This window comes from Chenopodium album, chromosome 2, assembly GCF_948465745.1.
Source record: "Chenopodium album chromosome 2, dcCheAlbu1.1, whole genome shotgun sequence".
Classification (NCBI taxonomy): domain Eukaryota; kingdom Viridiplantae; phylum Streptophyta; class Magnoliopsida; order Caryophyllales; family Amaranthaceae; genus Chenopodium; species Chenopodium album.
This window is the reverse complement of record NC_137835.1, coordinates 81,525,629-81,548,604: the sequence shown is the minus strand read 5'-3', so window position 1 is coordinate 81,548,604 and position 22,976 is coordinate 81,525,629. Positions and strand designations below refer to the sequence as shown.

Sequence of the window (22,976 nt, the reverse complement as noted above, 5' to 3'; positions counted from 1 at the left end):
AGGAGGGACAAACTGTTTTATCACAATTGTTTTTGTAGGGTCAACTCCTTTCTAAGCTGACTACCTAGATCATCTATTTCCTCACATTCTAGTGATTTCATAAATTCTAGCTCATATTTAGATTCTTGGAAGCTGTATTTTATTAAGATTAGATGCTCTGCTGTTGGATTTAAACTTGTTAAAAGTCATAGATGCACATGCATGCCCTTGTATTATGTGAACTTCTTATCATCTTATGTAGAACTTTCGAATAGCTTGGATTTTCCCTTTCACTCGCGGACTTCAAAGCATCATGGATTTCCTCAACTCTGTGGACTTTGGTAAATCCCGTGTTGCTTGGATTATAATATTATAATATAAGTGTCCAACACTTTAACATGGATCAGTGTCAAAGTGTCAAATACAGCCATTTTATGATATTAACTTTGCATGATTTTGGTCTAAAATGAAGTGTTTAATACCTATATCAAGTGTTGAGTTTCCAACACGATAAGGAGTGAGGAGTCAGAGTAACATAGGCGTAAATCTGATTTTGTTTGTAATTTGATGGTACATGCATCTGGTCTCACACTAAAATTCAATATACTATGCTGTATACTTGTATCAGTTGTATGTTGGTAATGCAAATTTGCTTATATAACTTTCTTGAGGTCTTGAAGAATGACTAGGATAATTAAGCCTTGCAAACATTTTGTAGGGTTTGCTGCACAAAACCTTCAAAACAGCAATTAAGATTGGTACTTTATGCTGGCTTTCTCCTAGATCTGTCATTTTGGAAAAAAAATGGACTACTCTCTTCTTTTTGATATATTTTTGTTTTTTTTTTCTTACTGTTTGTAATGCTTTGTCATATCTTATATAGATAGTATTACTTCCTCCATTGGAAAATGAGAGACACGTATACTAGATAGGATGCTAGGGAAAAGGTGTCAAGTTTATTAAAAGATCTATAGATTATACTTAGATTTTCAAGAGTGGTGGAGTGAGGATATGCATAAAATTACTTCATTATAGAATGATTTAGTGAATTCATGGTGAATCCTTAATTATAAAAGGTTGGGATAATGTGACAAACTGACAATATATTTCAAACGAAGTAGAGAGGGATTACTGGACTGCGTGCAATCTGGGTAATTTTTACAAATATATTTATGTGATACAAATTATCAATAAACCAATAATAGCACTTATTATGTGATTTATTAACAGGTATTTGGCATATGTAGCTTGTGTTCATTTCTTTATTCATTTGAGATTTGTCTATTGACAGTTGTGCCTTATTTTATTCTTGATAGATCATATTTTTTAGTTCTAATTGAACAAGACATGTTCTAAAATTTTCTCCTCCTGCAGCAGACACATGCTAACCATTGTGTTATGGGAAATTTCAAGTCAGATGCTCGGGCATTTGAAGTTTCATGTTTTCTCCCCATTTCACGAAACTAGGTAAGATCGATATCCTCGTGTACTTTCTTCTTAAATTGATCCATGTCTTACTCTACCTATCTTCTAAAATTTAGCAAATGTTGTTGGTTATAGTTAAGAAATGTTTCAATACAATAGGAGGGACAACATTGGAACACAACACAATGGACTATATTATCTATAAACAACTTGTATTTTTCAGATATACAGTGGTTTTCATTAAACAATTCATTGTTGGAGAAGTAATAATCTTCTAAAATATTGATATTTATAACCTAACTTGAGTGAAGGCATGAGGAGGAAAAATAACAATCAAAATCACAGTTCTCTATTTTTTTTTTAAGGACATCTTACATTTCTACCAGGTCCTCCATAATAGAAGTAATTACCCCATACATTATTTCTTCCTTGTCTTATATTGTAGCAATTAGGATGATCAGCCAGGAGTCGAAGATTTGACAAAGGGATCAAGTTATTATCCCAATCAACTAGTTGTAAATTACGAAAATATGCTGCCTTTGTGAACCCTTCATCTGCAAAATGGCCACTGCCCATTTGAGTGGATGTATGGAAACCTGAGGATCTGCTATTAACAATTTCTCCACCAAACTGAATCATGTTGGCATGCATCCTTAAGTGGCTAAACAAAAATGCCGGCCAGTACCCGACTAGTTGCCCTGATCCAAGTTCAAGCCACCAGTGTCCATGCTTAGGGTCCTGCATACAAAATACTCATCTTTAGATAGTTTTTTCACAAAAGAAAAGTATTTCGTCTGGAAATATAGCAACATGGTTTATTGGTTTGGTCTTTATCTACTTCTTGTTCATGTCATTGTGCAGTGCTTGCAGAGAATATATAGTTGTGAAAACGACTCTGAAGATACATAGTTGTGAAAATGACTCTGTACTTCTTCATGTACCTAGTATTTGTCATTTCCTAGGGAGTCTTGTCTTCTTCTACCCCTAATTTTCTAGGTCCTAATTGATTGAACAAGCAGTTCAAATTTTAAACTTATAAAGTATATGATTGCCTTTGAGTTAGGTAACTGTAGTCAATAGTTGACATACTATACACTGCATAAGCAAATTTTGACTAGATGTGAATCCAATATTTCAATCAAATCCTGATAGCTGAACTAAAATACGATGATTTTGACTACATCTTTTAGGAGTCCAAATCAGATCAAGCTTATTGCCTAGACAGATGAGACCAATGTCTTCCTTGGTCAGCTAGTTTGAAAAATGTGTGAATCTCATGCTACATGCTTTGCTTTTTTGCCCTCTAATTATTGAATTCGGAAATGACTTATAAATAAGTGATATTTGTTCTTCAACTCAGGATCTATATATGTGATTAACGGTTGATTAGAAATTGAGTTGAAATATTATAACTATCCTTTATTATGTAAGACTTTACTTCTTCATTGTGCTACAACTCACAAGTAGGTAGGTAGTTAAAGGTACTATAATAATAAACAAGTATTAAGTAATCTTACTAAATTTAGAAAGTGGGTTATTAATTTGGGATGATTAAATTATAAAAAATAAAAATGTGGCTAACTATTTAGAAAACAGAGGGAATAATAATTTGTAAGTTGTGTATTTTAATGAGACTAGAATATTTAAACTTGCCTTCCAAACTGTGATACTAATGTCGAATTGTCTACCCTTGAAGGATGATCTTGGGGAAATAGCTGCTCCGATGGCGATCTTGGAGTTAGTCTGAACAAAGCCTGAACACAACAGGTTGTAGCATCCAGTGGCCTGGTATGCATCCGTCTGTACAGAAAAACAAACAAATATGTTGATATTAATCACTGTCGTACATGATATATACTGCAATTCAAAATGAAAAACAACAAAACTATGAACATACCGTCCAGTACGTGAAGAACCTCGGGTATTTATCACCATATAAGGCTGGATTTATCTGTGGAAAAAATTATAAAATTGGATAAGTAATATTGTCTATATAGAAACCAAGTAGTTTCTTTTTTAGTTGATAATATGGTAGTAAGTATATCTGATATACTTGCCTGCCAGCCTGCTTCTATGGTATTAAGGTCATTGCCAAATGAACCAGAGATGATCCATAGTTGAGACAAGCTAAACTCGTATGGATTAGTAACTTGAGGTGTCCAAACATTCATACTGGCTTTAGCACCATAAAACTGTTGTCCATTAACGAATGCCACCGCGTGCTGGGAAAAGAAAATCATGTGTTAGACATCCGTACATGCTGGTTTAAACCATAGCTTTCAAATGTGATCAATACCAATGTGCCAAAGAAGCAATGCTTCATTGTTTTTTTTAAGTATGTGGTAAACAGTTTGCTTCTGCAATATTTTTACTCTGTTAATCTGTTTGTGTTTTGATATTCAGAAAGTGTTGAACATTCTCTAACCTCATGACCACTACCATCCGAATCTCGCCTCACAATTCTTCTAGGCTTTCTTCCAAATCTTCCAAATTTACTGGCTCTCAAGATATCCTCTTCTGTAGTTCTTCTGATTGGTATAGTTCCATTTGGGCATGATTCTCCAGATTCTGTCCATTGCTGAATGCTGTGTGTTACTTCATCAACAGAGTCAATACCCTTTGGCCTATCTGGTGGATCCTGTGAATGAAAAATCAACAATTTCATCGTTACATATCATGAAACATATATTTAATTGTTTCGCCTCAAACTTTGATTGTTGCAAATGTTCATTACCAGTGGCTTTTGCCCCTTGAGCTCAGGATGATCGAAAGCTGGTTGAAGATGAGATGGAACGCAGTCTATCAAGTCACCGTCAGAACTCTGTCATAGGAAAACAAATAAAACGTATGATTTAATTTTGAACATGCATGTATCCTAGTGTTTAGATGCTGTTTACCAAAAAAAAAAAAAAAAAAAAAAAAAAAAAAAAAAAAAAACATGGCGACTATTTTTGTATACACAACAGGGCATGCCTTAATAGTCTTGACAGCAGGTTTGTTGATTTTCTTGAGATGAGCTCTGATTCTTCTTAATTTCTGCAGCTCTTTTTCCGGCTCGAACGTTTGGTTGTTTGGCAACGAGAGCGCGGGGCTAAGAATGGAAGCGACAATGAGGAGGGAAACAACGAATTTGACAATAAATGAAGAACAACAACTACTTCTTCTTGGAGCCATGTAGGTTAGAATTCTGAAGTTTATGTCTGCTTTCTTTGTTTCTTTTGCTTGGAATAATTTGTGGGTTTTTTGTATGTATTACTCTTGTCTTCTATGATGAGCTAACACTAGAAGTCTGTTATTCTATGATTTTGTCCTTAAGAGGAAGGTTTTATTCTATTGCTTCCAAAAACCAAACTTAGAGGCGTTCAAAGGAAGCAGGGGCTCGATCTTACTGCCTCACCATTTCCAATGATTTAGAAACCACAACACCCCCTCCCATTCTCTTAGGCACACAAACAGACAGCTAAGCTCCCTTTCTTTAATAGATTCCTGTGTCTTGGTTTTTGGTCTGACACACCCTTAAGTAAGGTCCCCCAATCTTATTTAAAGCAGACCATTTGGATACTTGTGTTTACTTAGTTTAACTTTACCCATAATGCGTTGACAGCTCCCAAAAAAGGTACTTCTTTTCTTAGTGTGTGTGCATGTGTATGTGTGTGTGAAATGAGAAGGAATTATAACTTACCGTGCTGTCAAAATAAAAATTTAAACCCTAGTATTAGCGGGTTCCAAAAGATTCAAATGTACACGACTTTATCTTACCAGTATTCTGCATAGATTTGAGAATGTAGTGTACTCCGTATTTAATAAAGCAACATCTTTATATAAATAAAGTTATAAATATCAAATGAATCTTAACCTATACTCTATAGAATATTAGCTATATTACTATATACAATGTCCTCTTGAATTTAGTTGCAACATTACTAGTTTAAATTATACTATCAGCGTGAGAAGGAGTGGTGAATTATCACACCACCTATTGGCTAACTAAATAAATTCTTTTGTCAGAAACTGGAGAAAGAGTGGTCAAAATCTTGGTGATGATTTGTATCAAAAAATTTCTTCCCATAGTGCAGTAATTTGGAATTTTTGCTTCTTACTTTTAATAAAAACAATTTTTTTTGCCTTAAATGGTGAATAATGCTGACTGCATTTTCCTTCCACTAACCTCACCTGTAAACCTGTAACCTGCTTTTTCCATCCTTGAACATTATTATGTCCTGTGAAACTATAGTACCATTAAGATCATGATGTTGGTACCACATTGAAAGCTAGTGCTATACTGGTGGGGTTAAAAGCATGGCTTGAATTCTTGAAATTTCAAAAATGGGCCATATTATTTCAGATCATATCTAAATAATAATGATTTAGAAATCTTATTATAATCTTTCTTTTGAAGTTTCTTTGTACTGTGAAGTAAAAACTCCAGACTTTTATTATTTTACCTTTGGAAATAATAATGACTAATTGAGCCTTATATTCATTAGATAACAAATTAAAAGGAAGGCTTAATTATTTGTCCTTAATTACTTAGGGATACTTATTGACTTATTGTGGTAATCTAAAGGGACAATGATATAGTCGGAATTTAATTCTTAGTTACCACTCACAAATACATTACAAGTATCAACCATATTAGCTTTTTTTATTGTTAACACGGAGTACCTTAATTAGTTAATTATATACTCCATATCTAAAATGTGCACCATGTGCATGTTGCTTTTACCTAAAAAATTTATGTGCACGGCAGCAGAGGCTCCCGTTTGTGTTTATTGATATGCATGTTTGTATTTCTGTTCTTTTATTTCAGAAAACTGTTGTTGGTGACACTCTAGAAATTCTTGACAATTTGAATTTCCTAAAAGAGATGTGAAATCATCCAAAGTTCACCAATCAGTTACAGTATACTACTACTAGTCTACTATGGTTCGTTTTGAAGGCAAGGAAAGAATTAAAAAAAGAAAAGAGTAATTGTCACATAAATTTTAGCACTATTGAAGTTTCTATTGATGCTCTATTTCTTTCGGCAAGTCAAGCATGTGCTCTTCAAAGGGTACCTCTTGACTCTTGTCACTATCAAATAGTCTTGATGTACCAATCTTAACTGAATTTTGAAAAGGCATAAAGAAGTTTAATGGAGCATTTTCCATCCTTTTTTTTATGTATATATTCTTGTATCATCTATCATGTAGAGAAAATCATAGTAAATCTCCAAGGTCATTAAATTTGTCCATTTTCATATCTTTTGGTACTTTGGAATTTGGATGGCATAGACGCGTAGAAAATAAGTAATGGTAATGCTTTAAAGACTTGTCGTTGACATACTTCTTCTATTACGTTCTATGATTGTGGATTTGTGGTAGTACTTTAGAGGCTTGTGAGTATTAGGACTACCAGTATTTAAGCGACCCTAGACGATAACCTCTATCTATAACAAATTGGATCTTTTTTGGTTTATAGACATGAAATTAACACATTTGGGTCGGCAGATATCACCTCCCTTTCAGAAGAAGAAACAGGAGTAAACTGTGGGTGTTATAAGTAAATGCATTGCTTGAAACGGTTGTACACGCTCAATCTGGTGCGATTAGATGGTTAGGCCCACTGTCATTGACACAAAATTATGGCATTTCCATCTGATGGAAAATTACTTGAATGGCTTGTATTTTGAGCCATTTATTGCTGTCCTGCACCCATTGTACAATTTTCAGCTACTTGTTTAATGAAAAAAATAAGAAAGGCAAAAATGGGTAGTAATTCCTTACTGGTTTTTGTTATATGCATCTCTTATTCTCTTATGCCATATGGGATAGTTTCTATGACATTTATTTCACAATTTATTTCTCTAGGTTTATTGTTTCTAGATAGAAAATTGAATCATTTTAATCGAATTAGGTTTCGAATTTGATATTTGATATCTGATATAATTGATTTGCTTCGAGCTCAATTGGGTTTATTTCAGTTCATGTCAAATTTGGTCTTTTAAAAATTTAATTTAGGTCGTAATTGAGCTATTGCAACGCAAATTAATCAGCCGTGCAAAACACGTTAAATTGGATGGATTAGTTCATTTTGCTCATTTTAAGTATAATTCGAGTTCATGTTGGTTTTGTCGGGTCTAGCTTTCGAGACTATCAAAGACTGATTAGTGACATCATTTATGCATAGATTCTACATTCTTAGACTGTTGTAAATGAGTATCATATTTGAAATATGTGATTATGATTTGAATGAATGATCATGTACTGTATAAAAATGATATCTTAGTGGCTTTCGTTACATGCGCAAATATGGTATTTTGGGGGGCAGTAAGTTATGGACCTAATCCTTTTAGCTCTTGGGTTAACCTTTTAAGGGTATTTGGGCAGGGTTTGCTTGCCACTTCTAAAGGCTTCTCTTTACATGTTATTTATATTTATCAGGTCGCTTCTTTTCACAAAGAAAGATAGACCCACCTCACATTCCCCACTACTCTTTGAATGAATTTATATAATGGAAAATATGCTGATAATTAAATTAAAAAAATAAATATAAAAATAAAAAAGGTAATAAGAATTCTTTCAAAAAAAAGGTAATAAGAATAATAATATATGGCCCACGTCAGAGTAAAAGTTTATCCCAGTTAATGAAAGCATGCCTGGCTTAGTGGCTCCCCTTTGTAAAGCTGGCTTTTTAGGAGTATAGATTCTTAATGGAATTCAACCTAATTTTATAAATGATGATTTTGTCTTGAACAAAATCAAATTCAATGCTGACTGGTTTTCTTAAAGTTTGTAATTTTGATTAATATTATACGCTATACTACTATAGTGTTGTTTATGATGACATCAAATATACGTGAGATAGTATTTTGTGTTGGTTACTACGGAGTATACATGTTCTTTTTAGAGTTATCGTCAAGTCCTACTCAATCGGTCTCTAAAATAAAAATCTCATTTTTTTAAAGAATACGATTTAATGAGGTGAATTATATATTGACATATTGTTGATTAAAATTGAATATAGTAAAATAAAAAAGAAATCGGGTTTTTCTATTTGAAAACAAGGTTCGTGGGGCTTATATTTAGGTGCAGATGGAGTATAAGTATTTTTTTTTTTTTTTTTTTTTTTTTTTGACGGGATGTACATTTTTGGATTAGTTTGGGTTCATTTTTTGTGTTTAAAATCCTAAATTTTTTATGGGCTCTAATCTAGGTTTTATGTCGATTTAAAATTTGCGAGGACTTTGAGATTATTGAAACGTGACTATAAGATAGTGTGAGTGTGTGACCGACGAAATGTTATGACTTCTGAGTACCATGCCACCATGGTGTCACTTCTACTTCTAATTCATGCTTGCTTTTATTAAATAAGTCAATTTGTTGAAGAAAATCAAGCTTAGAATAAGGTCGCTTTTCCTTACTTTTCTTTTCTGATTTTTTTTTAAAAAAAAATTGACAGACCTTTTATCACTTCTTGTCATTTGGAATGTGACCCGAGCATTGTGTGTATGTGCAATGTCTACTCTTCATTTGACGTCAATGTGAAGCTTGTACTCCAAAAAGGAATTATGATAACAATGTATGAGACTATATTGTATTGGAAGGAACCTTTATTGATCACCGATATATGGATAATTTGATTACTTCTCGACAAATATAAGTGAATAACTATATCTATTTGTTGGGTAGATACACACTACTAATCGACAATAAAAAAAAATATATATTTAGTAGTGTTGAATTGGATTTCACTATCACTATTCACTAATCTCTTTTAGAGGTTAATTCTATAGGCTAAATTTTACTCCGTACTTTGTTTTTACTTAATTTTTGTTATATGTTTGTTCCTTCTCTTTTATTTTCTTTCTCATGTGGTCCGGCGATGATTGTTGATAATAAGCATGAATGGAGGAATTTAACTCCAAAATTATATGGAGTATACAAATAAAAAATAACCATTATAACAATACATAATATTTTATAAGTATAATTTTTGGTAAATAGATACGTAATATCCTTTGTGTGAAGTTGGAAAAGTGTGAGTTACATTCGGACAAATCATTGGGCATATTATTATTATTTGATTATAGAGAAATAGTGTGTCAAAAAAAAAAGATTATAGAGAAATAGAGTTGATGTATTGCCTATTTTTATGTAGGAGTGTAGTTTCTACCCACCTCTAATCCCCACATTCTATGATGGATAAGGTGAAGGGAAAAGGAGCCACACCCTACTGTATTTTGCCAATAGTTTAGGATTAGGAATTGAACGTAGGAGCAAGCGCCAAAAGTTTTTAAATAATGCTGAGCATATGATAAAGATGTCCTTCTTTGTGATTAAGATTGAGACAAAATACCTCCAAATCATAAACTGATTAATAATTGAATTGTATTGTACAAGGGTGATTATTAACAGTTCATTGCAGCATTGAACCTACATTAATAATGGAAAAAGGGAAAGATCATACGAGGACTTTTCCTAGCATTAAAGATATTGTGTTTTATTTTATGTTGAGGGTACCTTACCCACTAGTTTGCTCCGATTGATTCGGATTCAAGTTGAGTTGGGGTTTATATAGGGGAGGGGGGTAGGATGAACTCTACCAAAGGCACGAAACTAAGACCTTTAGTGATACTAAGTACAGTAGAACAATTCCTTTATCAGCTGATCTAATTATGCGTTGGTTTAGTATAAAAACACGGAGTACACTAGCATAATTCCTATATCAGCTGATCTAATTATGCATTGGTTTAGTACGAGTATTAGAAATAAGAAAAAACTTGTTAGATGTATGATCACTATCCTTCTGATATCATTGTATGAGTGAAGATGGAGATAGTTCATTGGATTTTGGGTGTGAAGCCATGTGATATAACCAATAATGGGTTTTTTTTAAATTATTATTTTCTCTGTACCTTTCTTTAAGAAGAAAAGCTGGGGGCTGACTGCTTAACTTTACATAAAGTTCCACTAAAAGGAATTTGCCTTCAAAGCATGAACTAGCTGCTAAGGAAATTCTAGTGAAGAAGACAAAACTAGAGAAATTAATTTATTTGATTTCTGTTAGTAATTACAGGAGATTCTCTTGGTTGTGAAGGTCAAAAGTTTTGCAAAGCTGCATTCACTTTAGATTCTAGTTTGGATCAAATCATTCATCCTATATGCTAAATGTTTATAATATTTGCCAACCATATTAAAGCAAATATGGGGTTGTTTACGTTCCCAAGTATTCATCATCTTAACATGTTCAACAATATTAGTTGTTGTACATATACTTGAAAACTATGTTCAAAATATGTTAATTATTGTCGGTCTTTGCACCTTCTATTAAGCCAAAAGATATACGTAGTACAAAGTATGAATTACATTAGAACTCAATTTTTTTCTCGTCGTCCATTGCATACATGTATGATCATCTTGCCAATCTAGTATTACGGAGTATTAACTGAGAAATTGATCTTTAGTGAAAATTTTACTTAATATGCATTACTTTCTAGTTACTTAATATGCATTACTTTCTAGTAATTATTCCCTCCTATTTTTTGTTCCTTGAACAACAACAGTAACGCAGAAGTAACATATTTTGCAGAAAAACTGAGGCTAATTTAAGATAAGAAGTTATGTCATAGAACTTCTGGTTTAAACTTAACTTACTTGGGAATGGCGAAGAAAGGGACTAGCAAATGAATCAAGATTAAAATAAAAATCCCATTAAACTTTGTGCAATGTTCACACTAATCTTCTAATGAAACTAGTTTTGAAAGTTGATAACTAAATCTTATTTACCCCACTCCTAAGATGCTTCCAAAAGTAAAGCAAAATCTTGTGAAAACTCAATTTGGGATAGAAAATCAGTAGCACAAATTTTGGAATTTTTACCTTATCTTGTTTAGCTGTAAACAAACATGAATGAAGGAATCCAAAGTTGATTTTGACATAAAAACATTAGAACAACAAGCAGTTCATCTCTTTTTTCTTTTTTCCTTGTGATTTATCATACCCAGAAATTTTGTCCTTGGGAACTAATTTACATTTCTACTATACCAACTCTAAGATCCTGAAAATCGAAAAATGTCGTCTTCTAATTCGAGGGAAAATTCAAGAACAAGATCAGGAGACTTTCCCAACTATAGTAGGATAGTAAGAAGGATGATAAATCTGCCAAGAAATATTTTGGGAGGGTTTTCAAGGGCAATGGGACATGGTATCGATGTAATGGCTAGAGAAAGAAGAAATCAAGTTCTCCTTCCTGCACCGCCTCCGCCACCATTTCTACCACCACCTCAATTCCCATCATATCCACCCCAGTATGACTCCGGAACCGCGTTGATAAATGATGAATGGGCCTTTTTGAATAGTTTTGAGCAGAATTATGGAGTTACACATCCATTCTTTTATGCTTGTAGTTTCATTCAAGCATTAAAGATTGCCCAAGATGAGAAAAAATTTATGTTCTTGTATTTACATTCTCCTGATCATCCTTTTACAGCAGAGTTCTGCAGTCAAACTTTGTGTTCAGAGATTATAGTTCAGTTTCTTGATGCTAATTTTGTTAGTTGGGGTGCCATTGCTGATAGAGGTGAGGGTTTGCAGATGAGTGGGATCTTAAGGCCTGCTAGCTTTCCATTTTCTGCTGTTATTGCTCCTGCTTCTGGTGATAATATTTCTGTGCTGCAACAGGTTAGAGTTTATACAGTTTTGTTAAATTTAATACTTGTATAATTTTTTGGTCCCCCTTTCCCAAAACTTAAAAGAAAAAAAAATAATAATAATCATAGAAGAATTGGGTGGAGGTTGTTGCACATGCCCACCATTTTTATAACCTATGATCTGTAAATTAAATTATCTTTCATCTTGAGAGTGAAGATATGAAATTAGGCAGGGTGCTATAATTATTGGTGAAGTACTCCGTACTGTTGTTTGAAACTTTGAATAATACCTGTATTAAATTCTTTTTTATTATCTTCTTTGGTGAATATTAAACTTAAGTGTATTAATGTTAATGAGTATATTTATTGGAATTCATGGGTAGATGTACTTGATCTATCTTACCTTGGGTTGAGCAAAAAATCCGGGTACCTGGTTTTGGAATTAGATGCGCTTAGGCACCTTCTTGTTGTTGATGCTTGATTGATATTATATGAACTTTAATTACATTAAAAGGAAGTCTTTAATTTGTGGGAAATTTCCATTTCTTTAAACTCCTTGGTACATCTGTTACTGACAATATTAATTGCTAGAGATTTGGTAAATTCTTTATGTTAACCAAACTAGATTGATTTAACAAACAAATCACTGCAATTAATTATTTGAGAAGAATGTAGTCCTTATGTTTAAGATAAGGTATGAACAAATTAAATTATTAATCCCCTTTTTATTCTGTTTCATGTTAAAAAATGTTCAGATTGAAGGACCAGTTTCCCCAGCAGAACTACTAGAAATATTACAGAGGACATTGGAAGAACAAGGAGTTGCCTTAGGCAATGCAAGAGCTATAGAGGAAAACAAAAGAATTGCGGATCGTCGGTTAAGAGAAGAACAAGATGCTGCATATTTTGCTGCTCTCAAATTAGACCAGGTTTTTATTCTTTTCACATTCACAAGAATACAATTCCTTGATGAATGGTGATCAAATTTTCAAATTCAAAAGCTAACCAAAAAAAAAATATTCTTTATTGATTATTCTTCTTTTAAAATAAAATTAGGAGAGGGAGAAGCTGAAGAATATACCTGCAGAAAATAAAGTTCAAAAACCAGAAACAACAATACAACCATCTAACATACGGAACAAGGCTAGTCATGTCAAAGATTCAGCTGCAGCAAATAAAGGAAATCTGCACAAGAATAGGGCCAGTAAAACAAATAATACTCAGGTAATTTGTTTCTTTTCTCAAATCTCAGCTCTTTTGGGACAAATGACTATTTATATCAGTAAAGCAGTAATTTTCTTATCAGAGATTTTTTGGAACTATAATGAGTATCATTCTTTGTAATTATACGGAAAAGTCTAGTATCCGCATTGTTAAACCAAAGTGTATCTTTTAATATCTCACGATAATGTAGTGTGAGGCAGTTTCATCTAAGACTCTCTTAGATGATCTTTTTTGTTAAGTGTCTTGACAGTAGTTCAAGAGAAATCGCCCTGTTCCCAGACCGATTTATTCGTTAGTTCTGTTTGGTGTTTAACAATTAGTACTAGAGTACTTCATCAGTAAATTATTGTTGTCTTTACTTCTTGAAAAACTACACTATAATTGACTAATTGTGCAAGTACTTTTGAGTACAAATACTGATTAACTGATATATGAAAGTTGTAGACTTTTAATACTAGTATTATGTTTATAAATTCTGGAATACAAACATTTGTTTCACATGCTAAGTGCTTGCTAAGTTATTGCCTAATGTCGTTGGTTTTTTGTAGATATTAATAAGATTTCCGAATGGTGAACGAAGAGAGCACAGTTTTGCAGCAACAGACAAGGTGCAAGCAATTTACTACTACATAGATTCACTGGGTTTACCCGGAATCGAAAATTACAGATTAATATCAAGCTTCCCTAGAAAAGTTTATGGTGCTGATCAGTTGGGCATGACTTTAAAGGATGCTGGCCTTCATCCAAGAGCTAGCTTGTTGTTAGACCTTCTTTAGTTCATACTTCATAATCATATTTAAACATTTGTATCTTGTATGGAAGTTTAAATTCTATTTTTATGGACTATTTACTTGTAATTTGTCCTGATACATTACTTCCTGGTGCTTTATACACATGCATAGAGTTATTTATTATATATATATATATATATATAAAATAAAAAAAAATTAAAAAAAAAAATGTTGACACGCTCGGTGGGACTCGAACCCACAATCCTTTGATTAGAAGTCAAATGCCTTATCCATTAGGCCACGAGCGCTCAATGTTGAATAAGGTGCTCTCTAATAAAATTACTATTTTAGTACCTTCATAAATTTGACAACTCCACAACAAAATTGAACATTATTATTATTACTATTATTAAACATTTTTTTTTTTAAAAAAAAAAACGTATTTTTATTGTTATTATTAACCATATGTTTTGGATTATTGTTAAAGTGAAGGTACCAAAAAAAAAATCATAAAACGATTTGTCGTACCTTCATTGTAGCCTGTTTCATAATAATGTAATTTTTTGTAGAGAACTTTTAGAATATTCTTAGTGTGACTCATAAAATAAAACTATTTTGTAAACTAAATTAATCTCCGAGTGTTATTATTTCAAGTGAACTTCGAGGGGTTTTTAAATATGAAGTACTAGTATACGACAAATAAAATACTTTGAAAAATACGAATAGGAGATATTAAATGGAATATATAATACATTAATATGTGGAAAATGCTCCTTTAAGCTAGATTTTATTTTAAAAGTTGATGTGTTAATTTCACCGTCTCATATATCTCTTTTTTGTACTTCATATGTAATTGCTAGGAGGACCTTGAGACCCTATGCAATAATGAAAATTATGGAAAACTTACAAAACTCAATGGTACCAAAAAATAATAAAATTAAATAAAAATAAAATAAAAAATTAAATACACGCTCGGTGGGACTCGAACCCACAATCCTTTGATTAGAAGTCAAATGCCTTATCCATTAGGCCACGAGCGCTTATTAGTGACAATAATATTCATAAAGTGTTTTTCTTTATACTTTTGTACATTGATACAATGATACACTTAGGACTTGGATTATACGAAGTACTAGTCAAATTTAAAAATTGAAATGCTGAATTTTTTTTCAACTCTCTTTTTCCCTTTTTTTAAGGTTATCTAACTTTTATCTTTGTTTGACAAAATTGAAAAATATCGATTTGTATATTTCATAATAAAGTATGAATAATGAATTAAACAGAGTACAAAATAATTCGCTTCATTTATTTCTACTCCGTAATTGATATGCCACACTTCTATCTTGAACTGTTCCAACACAATTTCATTTTTTGTACCTGACCTAAGAGGCTAAGATCAATCTCGAGATTTCAATTTATATGATCTTTCTCCCTTCTATGTTTCTTTCTTTTTTCATTTGTTTTTTTTTTTCCTTTTAAAAAAAGTTCATACTTCTATATGGTTTTTTCTTTCTTTCTTATAGATCTAAATCAATTATTTGCTCTTTGTATACCAATAGTTATATCATGTTTACCATGCATGTTTTCTAGAAGGTAGGTTGATATCAAACTATAGCTATATATTACGTGTCATAAAAATATCCAATAATCCTTTTTAATTATTTGGACCCTGATCCTCCAATTATTCTAACACTACATAGGTCATAGTTGATGCTAAACCTCCTCATATTGTCATGAAATCATGAAAGTACCACTCATTAAAAGGCCTTGAGTTGGAAAAAAGGGGAACAAAATTTCTTAATATCTGCCAATGTCCAAATTCAGCTTGGACTTAATTAACTTTAGTTGATTAATCCAAAAGAACTTGATCTAAATCATTGCAGAAATACCAATCAAAAATCTTTCATTTTTCATAATTCAATTTGATCCATTTAAACATCATGCATCTTCCCTTTAAAATCAAAGGACTTTATAAAAGCATGACCAAAAGATAATGGCTAAGCAATTATGGTGTTCATGACCAAATTTTCATTAACGAGTAAAAGATGGAAAAGAAAGAAAAAGGCAAAGAAAAAGGTTCTCATTAAATCTCAAGTGTCAAGTCAACAATCAATTCATGTAAATTTTTACTAAAAAAAATTGAAATAATTAGAAATTTGGAATACAAGAAAATCTACTCAAAATACACTTTCTCAAGACACCTAATCTATCTAAGAGAATAAGTATAACCAATGCAACAAAATTAGTTATTGTGCACAAACTTCTGCATTATCTTCTAAGGATCTATTTAAATTTACTGAACTGAACTGGTTGGAGCTGAACTGAGCTAAAATGAATATTTTATAAGGAAATTAGAAGCTGAACTGAACTGAACTGAACTGATTGGAGCTGAACTGAAATTAAGCTGAAATGAATAGACCTTTGTTAGGCTATTATGCTATTATGCAAATTTCAATAAACTAATTTCAATAATACTTTAAAGTTTAAACTATGGAAATAAATTCCACATATTTTTTTTTAGTGGTAACAACACTATAACTTTCTTCAAGGCCTTGGGTAGTAATTAAATGTTGCTTCCAAAAATTGATAATTGGGCCCACATAATTACAAATTAAAACTTGTTCTGCCCTCACTTCTTGTTCTTCTTGTAAAATTAGAAATTTAGATAACAAGTGTATCGGTTAAAATGAGATGTGTCTTGATGGGACACTCTTTACGCTTTTGTATAATTAGGATAACAAGTGTATTGGTTACGTAACTTACACTTCAAAAACAAAATTAGGGCGAAAAGTAAAGATTCCAGAGTAGTAATTAGTAAACCATGCTTAGTAATTAATGGAGTAGTCTATAGCCAACATACTAATGTGTCTAGAGCCCTAGATATATTGCTAAACATTGTACAAGTACATTTTAAGCTTATGTCATTCTACAATGTCATTCTTTAAAAATGACACCACAATTTGATGATGTGGCAAAATATAATTGGCCTATATTTTGTATTTTTTATTTTCATTTTGAATTATTTTAATGTCCACAATGTATTAAAATTGTATTTTTTTTGTATTATTTTTAATACATGCATTTTTAAAAAAAAATACATAATTATAAATTATGAAAATGTATTTTTATAATATAAATTAATTTTCAATTTTATAATTATAATTAGAATTCATCGTGATAAGAATTGTTCATCATCGTTCATCGTTCATCATCATCATCATTGTTCGATCATCATTGTTCTATCATTATTGTTCGATTTTTGTTGGTCTGCGTTCATCATCATGGTTCATCATTGCTCGATCGTCATCGTTCATCATTGTTCAATCATATCGTTCATCATTGTTCATGAATCATGTCATAGATTAGCCCCCTACTCCCAAATTCAATGTTAGTTGTATTTGCAAAGGACATATTTCGGTTTAAATGGTTCAAAAATATGCTTTATGTAGACTCAAATTGTGCAATTTTGTCAAAGAACAAGGAGTATCAAGTTTGTAGAAGATGAAGTGGGTCGAATTTTTTTACCTTCCGCAACCCCTGTTTGATCTTATAAATGTAATTAAGTTTTCTCGAAGTTGTTTGTGGGTTAGGTAATGACTTAAACTATCTTTGGTCATTACATAAAAGCTAATAAAAAATAAAAAAAAACGTGAACAAAAGCTAATTAAAAAAAAAAAAAAAAAAAAAAAGCTAATTTTTAAATTTTTTTGGTAAACTCTTATATGTGAAGTTTTTTGATATTTTTTTTAAAAAAATATTCTCTTAAATGTCATTAACGATTTGAGGGAGAATATTTCTCTATAAATTGCTAAATAATGGGCAAATCATATAACAAAGCTATATTTGTATAACTTTGTAAACAAAATATAAATATATGATATATATAAAAATGGCAAAAAAATATGTTTCTTAACAATGATAAAAAGGATGGGTCCTAAAATTATGGATGTAGATGTATATACGGTCATACAATATGTAATTTAAGAAAGTTATCATTATCTAATATATAGCTAATAAAAAAAAATAATAAAAAAAAAAAAAAAAAAAAAAAAGATGAATGAAAGCTAATTAGGAATATCTCAATATTATAGCCACTAATTTATATGCCCAAGATTTCAAAAATATTTTTTCCAAAATATAATAAGATAATTATCCCATAAGTATATTTTGCTAAAATGATATGATAATGATTCAAAAAAATATTATTTCCAAAATATAATAAGATTATGATCACAAAAACATTTTTTGCTAAAATTATATGATAAAAATTCCATAAATTATTTTTTTTGTAATACGATTAGCGTACAAGTAGATTCCAACTACAAAAGTAAAACTAAAATTTTAAGGTAATGACCTAACTAAATATAGGTGATTACCTAACCACAAAAAGATTACAAAAATCGAAAAACAAGATTCTAGATCAAACAATGCGAAAAAAAAAAAAAAAACTCGAACTCTAATCGAAGAGCAAACCCTCGTTTTCCATTCATAGTTTAAAAAAATGAAAGATATGCATTTTACATCATCATCATAATAGACATTCCTAATGCTTTTTTCATCCTCAAAACTATCAAACAATGTGATTTTTACATTAATCAAAATTATCAATCGAACCCTAAAACAAAATTTGTAAACGAATTTGGACGGAATTTTGGTCAGAATTTTGATCTTCGTTGTGAATAGATTATACAAGATTATGGGAGTGGTTAATTACTATCATGAATGAAGATTGATGATGAACAATGATGAATTTTTTAATTTCTAGATTTTAATTATAATTCAATTTTGGAAAATGATTTTGATAAGATGAAAAAAAAAATAGATTTTAAAAAGCTATAATTACATATTCTTTACAAAATATACATGTATTTACAATAATACATACATGTATAGTAAATCTAGGCTTTTAAAAATAAATCAAAAATGGACCAATCATAACATAACACATCATCATGTTATGGTGTCATTTTTTGAAAAATGACACCGTAGAAACATCCTTATTGTAATACCCCGTATTTTTATACGTATTTTATTTAAAATATATATTTTATAAGGGTATTTAAATAATTTTAGCATTTTAATTATGATGTTTTAATTATTTATCCCATGTAAGTTGGGAATATTTTACTAAAGGAAAGTTTGTTTAATTAATTATTTAATAAAAGTTGGGGTTTTATTTTAAGAAATTATGATTTTTAACAAGTTTTAGTAGGGAAGGGATTAGGAAAAACTAAAGGAGGAAAGTTTAGGGTAAAAGGGGGTGATAGAGAAGGGGTATAAATATCCCTCTTATGAGGCAATTCAACTTTGCCTAGAGTGGAGAAAACCCAAGGTAAACTTCTCTCCCTTTTCACTTTATTTTGTTCTTTCTTTTTCTTTTTTTCTCTCTCCTTCCCTTCCCCTTCTTGTTCGCACCACCACCACCGGTGGGCCGCCGACCACCAGCACCAGCCGGCAGTGGCGCCGGCCTGCTGTCGGCAGTCGCGTATTTCGAAAAAAAGAAAAAAAAAAAGGTTTTTTTTAAAAAAATCAAATCTTTATTACCCAAATCTAATCTAGGCTTTAATCTAATTGTAAATTGTGAGTTTGGAGATTTAATTTTAATGTTTGGTTATTGTAATTATGTTAATTAATTTTCAGATTTGGTTTTTAATTAAAAAGCCCCAATTTTTGAAATCCTAGGTTCTTGATTCATGAGTTATTGAAGGATTATGATGTATAATAGGGTAGGCCTTTGTTTTAAGTGTTTTAAAGCTTAATTACAGCAAGTTTTAATCATAATAAAGTGCTGGAATTTTATGTAGAACACTTAATATTATGTTTCTTGAAGAAATTTTAATTACCCATTAATTGGGACTTAATTATGGTGTTTTAAATATAATTTCAGCTTACTTTAATTAAATTATGAGGGGTTTTAAAATAGTATATATTGCTGGAAATTTGTTTAGAGTTGATATTAATACTCTATTATGAATTTAATGAGTAGGAGACTTTGAAGTAAGCAATTTCTACTAGTCGTGGCAATTTTAAAAACGTACTCAAGGTACGTACGCGTACTTAGCATATTTTGATGATGTAGAATCATGCTAGGTTTGATTTCAATCAATTACAAGTAGTATCATGCTAAGCTTTATGTATGGAATTGTGAATTTATGATGTTTGTGATTGAATTGGGAAACATGAATTATTTGTGATGGTTATGGATTGGAAGATTATATTTTGGGCATGTTGTGTTTGAACCACATTTTTATTTATGGCATGTTAGAAGGCATGATTAATTAAACTACATGTTTAATTATGTTTGGAATATTGAAAAGGAATTTTATTATGGTTCAAATAATTTTTATTGATGCTTTAAGCATGAGGAAGAAGCTATATAAGTGTATATGTACACAAGGAATAAATTGTATGTTGGTGCCTTTGTGCACTTAAGGTGTTTTTAACACCGAGGGATAGGATTTTTGGCGCTTTATGCGTTAAAGGTGTCTTTGACACTGAGGTAGAATTAAAAAGGATTCAACATTAAATAATATGTGGTCATTAAGTGTTCAAGAATTAATTTGGTTGATTGAATAATTATTGTGATTGTTTTCTGATGCTTTGAGAGCCATCACCAAGTCCAATAAAAGGTAAATAACGTAAAGTGAAAGAGATTACGCACCAAAACTCTTGGAACGTATATACCTTGAGTATGAACAATGGGGGGAGTTATGGGGTTTTATATTTAGCCATAACTTCTAATGGAGTACAGGACGATGTACATTCCTTTTTATTTATTATTATGCGCAGGAATTCCGCCACCTTTGAGTGGTTTTGTCGCTGGCACGGTTAGCTCCCGTGTCAGTTAACCTCAATTTATTTGGGTGAGGTTTGTAGGAGGAAACCCGTTCGATGCGTAATCAACGCTAAATGAATTATTTAGTGTCTAGTCATTGTGTTTTGTTGATTGATGTGTGTGCTTGTAAACAAGTGCAATGAGGTAAGTGTGTTGATAGGTGAAAGCATGTTAGTGTTGTTAATTTACGCTTATGTACTCAGCTTTACTGATTGTGTGTGTTTGTTGTTTGGCCATGTCTTTACCTTGGCCCTATGATGACCTATTTTTAATGGAGAGTATAGTAGTGGAAACAAGTAGAGATAAACTTTTCAGGTATTGAAGCATAATCATGATGGGGCATGAGAGAAGAGTGAATCTTACTAGTTTTCATTAGGTTACGAGGTGTTTTATGCTTTATTTATTTATGACATATTTTATGTGGACTAACACAAAGGTTTGGTTTTGGAACGGTTTTGAATAAGAGCCTTTAATGGTTCCAAGTTGTAGTTTGATTTTATTTGACTTTGTTTGTTTGGTTTTAAACTTTATTTTCGTTTGGTTGACTTTTGAGTTGACTTGTTTAAACGGTTTTAAATTTTGAGTCTTCCGCTGTGTATCTTTGATAATTGCCTTAGCCGTTTTCACGGTGGCGGTAGTGTCTTAGTTATTCCTAAATCGTATTTTAAAGAGTAGAATGGGTATTTAAAGGAAAGGAATTTTTAGGGTGTTACACTTATGCCGTTATACTTTTTAAGTTCTTGAAGTATGGGAATAATTTACTTATATAGAAATTTCATATATAGGGCGTGTTCGGTGTTAGCTTTTGAGTAGCTTTTAGGTAGCTTTTAGTGGTTTGACCAAGTCAAACCACTACTCAACAAAAAATGTGAGTGTTTGGCAAAGTAGTGGTTAGGGTAGCTTTTAGTGGTGGAGGTAGCTTTTGTGAAAAGTTAGAAACATCAGCTTTTGAAATTAGAGGTAGTTTTTCAAGTAGTTGTTGAAAATTTAATCTATAGTTTTAAAAATAAAATATTGATTTTTATATGTAACAGCTAGTCAACCACTACTTTACCGAACACTCATATCTAAATTATTTATCTTCACAGCTAACAGCTTGTTGACAGCTAACAGCTACCTACACAGCTAACAACTACCTCCACAGCTACAGCTACCTTCACAGCTATATTTTGCCGAACACGCCTATAATGCCACATTTTTCAAGTTGCACACAATCTTTCTCTATCTCTGATTACATTGTTCCTCTTTTCATTCTTTTTGTCACCTTATTCACATGGATTTAGTGTCTGTTCACATTTACTGAATTGAGCTGAACTGATTGGAGCTGAATTGAAATGAGTTAAAATGAATATTTTATGAGAGAAGGAAATTAGAAGCTAAACTGAACTAAACTGAAATTAAGCTAAGGTGAACATGCCCTTATAAATATTATACATTTTTTACATGTTGCAATAATTTAAAAACAAAAAGTTAATAATAGAAATAAATTTATTTGATGAAACTATTTTGTGCTTAATGATGGCTATATTGCTCATGTTAGTGTCATGATCACTTCATAGTGAATTAGTGATCATAACACATTGAGCAAAGACATCAACTTTCCAAGAGTTGAATTTTTCTTAATTATTTTACCACTCAAATTTTTGAGTTGATGACTTTAAATGTGAAACCAAGTTTGATAATCAAAAGAATAATCATTTTCTAATCATATACTCCAACTATGCTCAAGTTAGACCCTTAATCAATCTATGCTCAAGTTAGACCCTTAATCAATTGAGAACTATTAGAGCCACACCTTAATTAATAACATCAAAGACCAAAAAATATATAGAATAAAATAGTGCAACTGTTCAAGTATAAGAAACTAAAAGTAGGATTTCAACATAAAAAAAACTATTATGTACAATACTCTGTACTTCTTAATTCTTATTATATTACTACCTCCGCTGTATATTATTTGCAACGATTTGACATAAAGTAGAGTGAAAAAATATCTAATTGTTGCAAATAATATGAAACGGAGGTAGTATATACTATGTGATACTTAAAGGTGAAATATTTCTTACTTTTTCCAATGAAAATTCAATAACTCTATACTTTGGGTCCATTTGATTTACTGAAAACAACTGAACTAAACTGAACTGAATTGATT

At 31.3% G+C, this 22,976-nt stretch overlaps 2 protein-coding genes and 2 non-coding genes across 4 annotated transcripts; 1 reads left to right on the top strand and 3 right to left on the bottom strand.

Annotated features, from left to right (window-relative positions):
* Positions 1-1,574: 1,574 nt before the first annotated feature.
* LOC145603350 (protein neprosin-like) lies at positions 1,575-4,927 on the bottom strand. Its single transcript, XM_081659304.1, has 7 exons — positions 4,378-4,927; positions 4,139-4,225; positions 3,830-4,042; positions 3,462-3,626; positions 3,302-3,355; positions 3,058-3,204; positions 1,575-2,142 (listed from the first exon to the last, which is right to left on the bottom strand). The coding sequence occupies exons 1-7, from the start codon at positions 4,576-4,578 to the stop codon at positions 1,765-1,767; spliced, it is 1,245 nt and encodes a 414-aa protein (XP_081515430.1). The 5' UTR covers positions 4,579-4,927; the 3' UTR covers positions 1,575-1,764.
* Positions 4,928-11,206: 6,279 nt separating this feature from the next.
* On the top strand, positions 11,207-14,129 carry LOC145589689 (plant UBX domain-containing protein 10-like). Its single transcript, XM_081646374.1, has 4 exons — positions 11,207-12,065; positions 12,790-12,963; positions 13,091-13,258; positions 13,807-14,129. The coding sequence occupies exons 1-4, from the start codon at positions 11,457-11,459 to the stop codon at positions 14,032-14,034; spliced, it is 1,179 nt and encodes a 392-aa protein (XP_081502500.1). The 5' UTR covers positions 11,207-11,456; the 3' UTR covers positions 14,035-14,129.
* Positions 14,130-14,224: 95 nt separating this feature from the next.
* TRNAR-UCU (transfer RNA arginine (anticodon UCU)) lies at positions 14,225-14,297 on the bottom strand. The gene has a single exon. It is a non-coding gene; the product is annotated as a tRNA-Arg (tRNA).
* A 659-nt stretch (positions 14,298-14,956) lies between these two features.
* On the bottom strand, positions 14,957-15,029 carry TRNAR-UCU (transfer RNA arginine (anticodon UCU)). The gene has a single exon. It is a non-coding gene; the product is annotated as a tRNA-Arg (tRNA).
* Between the last annotated feature and the right edge of the window lie 7,947 nt (positions 15,030-22,976).

Bases quoted from the DNA above. Each gene is read 5' to 3' on its own strand.
- LOC145589689 (XM_081646374.1), top strand. From the start codon at position 11,457: ATGTCGTCTTCTAATTCGAGGGAAAATTCAAGAACAAGATCAGGAGAC. The intron at 12,066-12,789 runs GTTAGAGTTTAT...AAAAATGTTCAG, and splicing joins ATATTTCTGTGCTGCAACAG to ATTGAAGGACCAGTTTCCCC. The intron at 13,259-13,806 runs GTAATTTGTTTC...GGTTTTTTGTAG, and splicing joins GTAAAACAAATAATACTCAG to ATATTAATAAGATTTCCGAA.
- LOC145603350 (XM_081659304.1), bottom strand. From the start codon at position 4,578: ATGGCTCCAAGAAGAAGTAGTTGTTGTTCTTCATTTATTGTCAAATTC. The intron at 4,043-4,138 runs GTAATGAACATT...TTTCATTCACAG, and splicing joins TCAAGGGGCAAAAGCCACTG to GATCCACCAGATAGGCCAAA. The intron at 3,627-3,829 runs GTTAGAGAATGT...TTCTTTTCCCAG, and splicing joins CGGATGGTAGTGGTCATGAG to CACGCGGTGGCATTCGTTAA.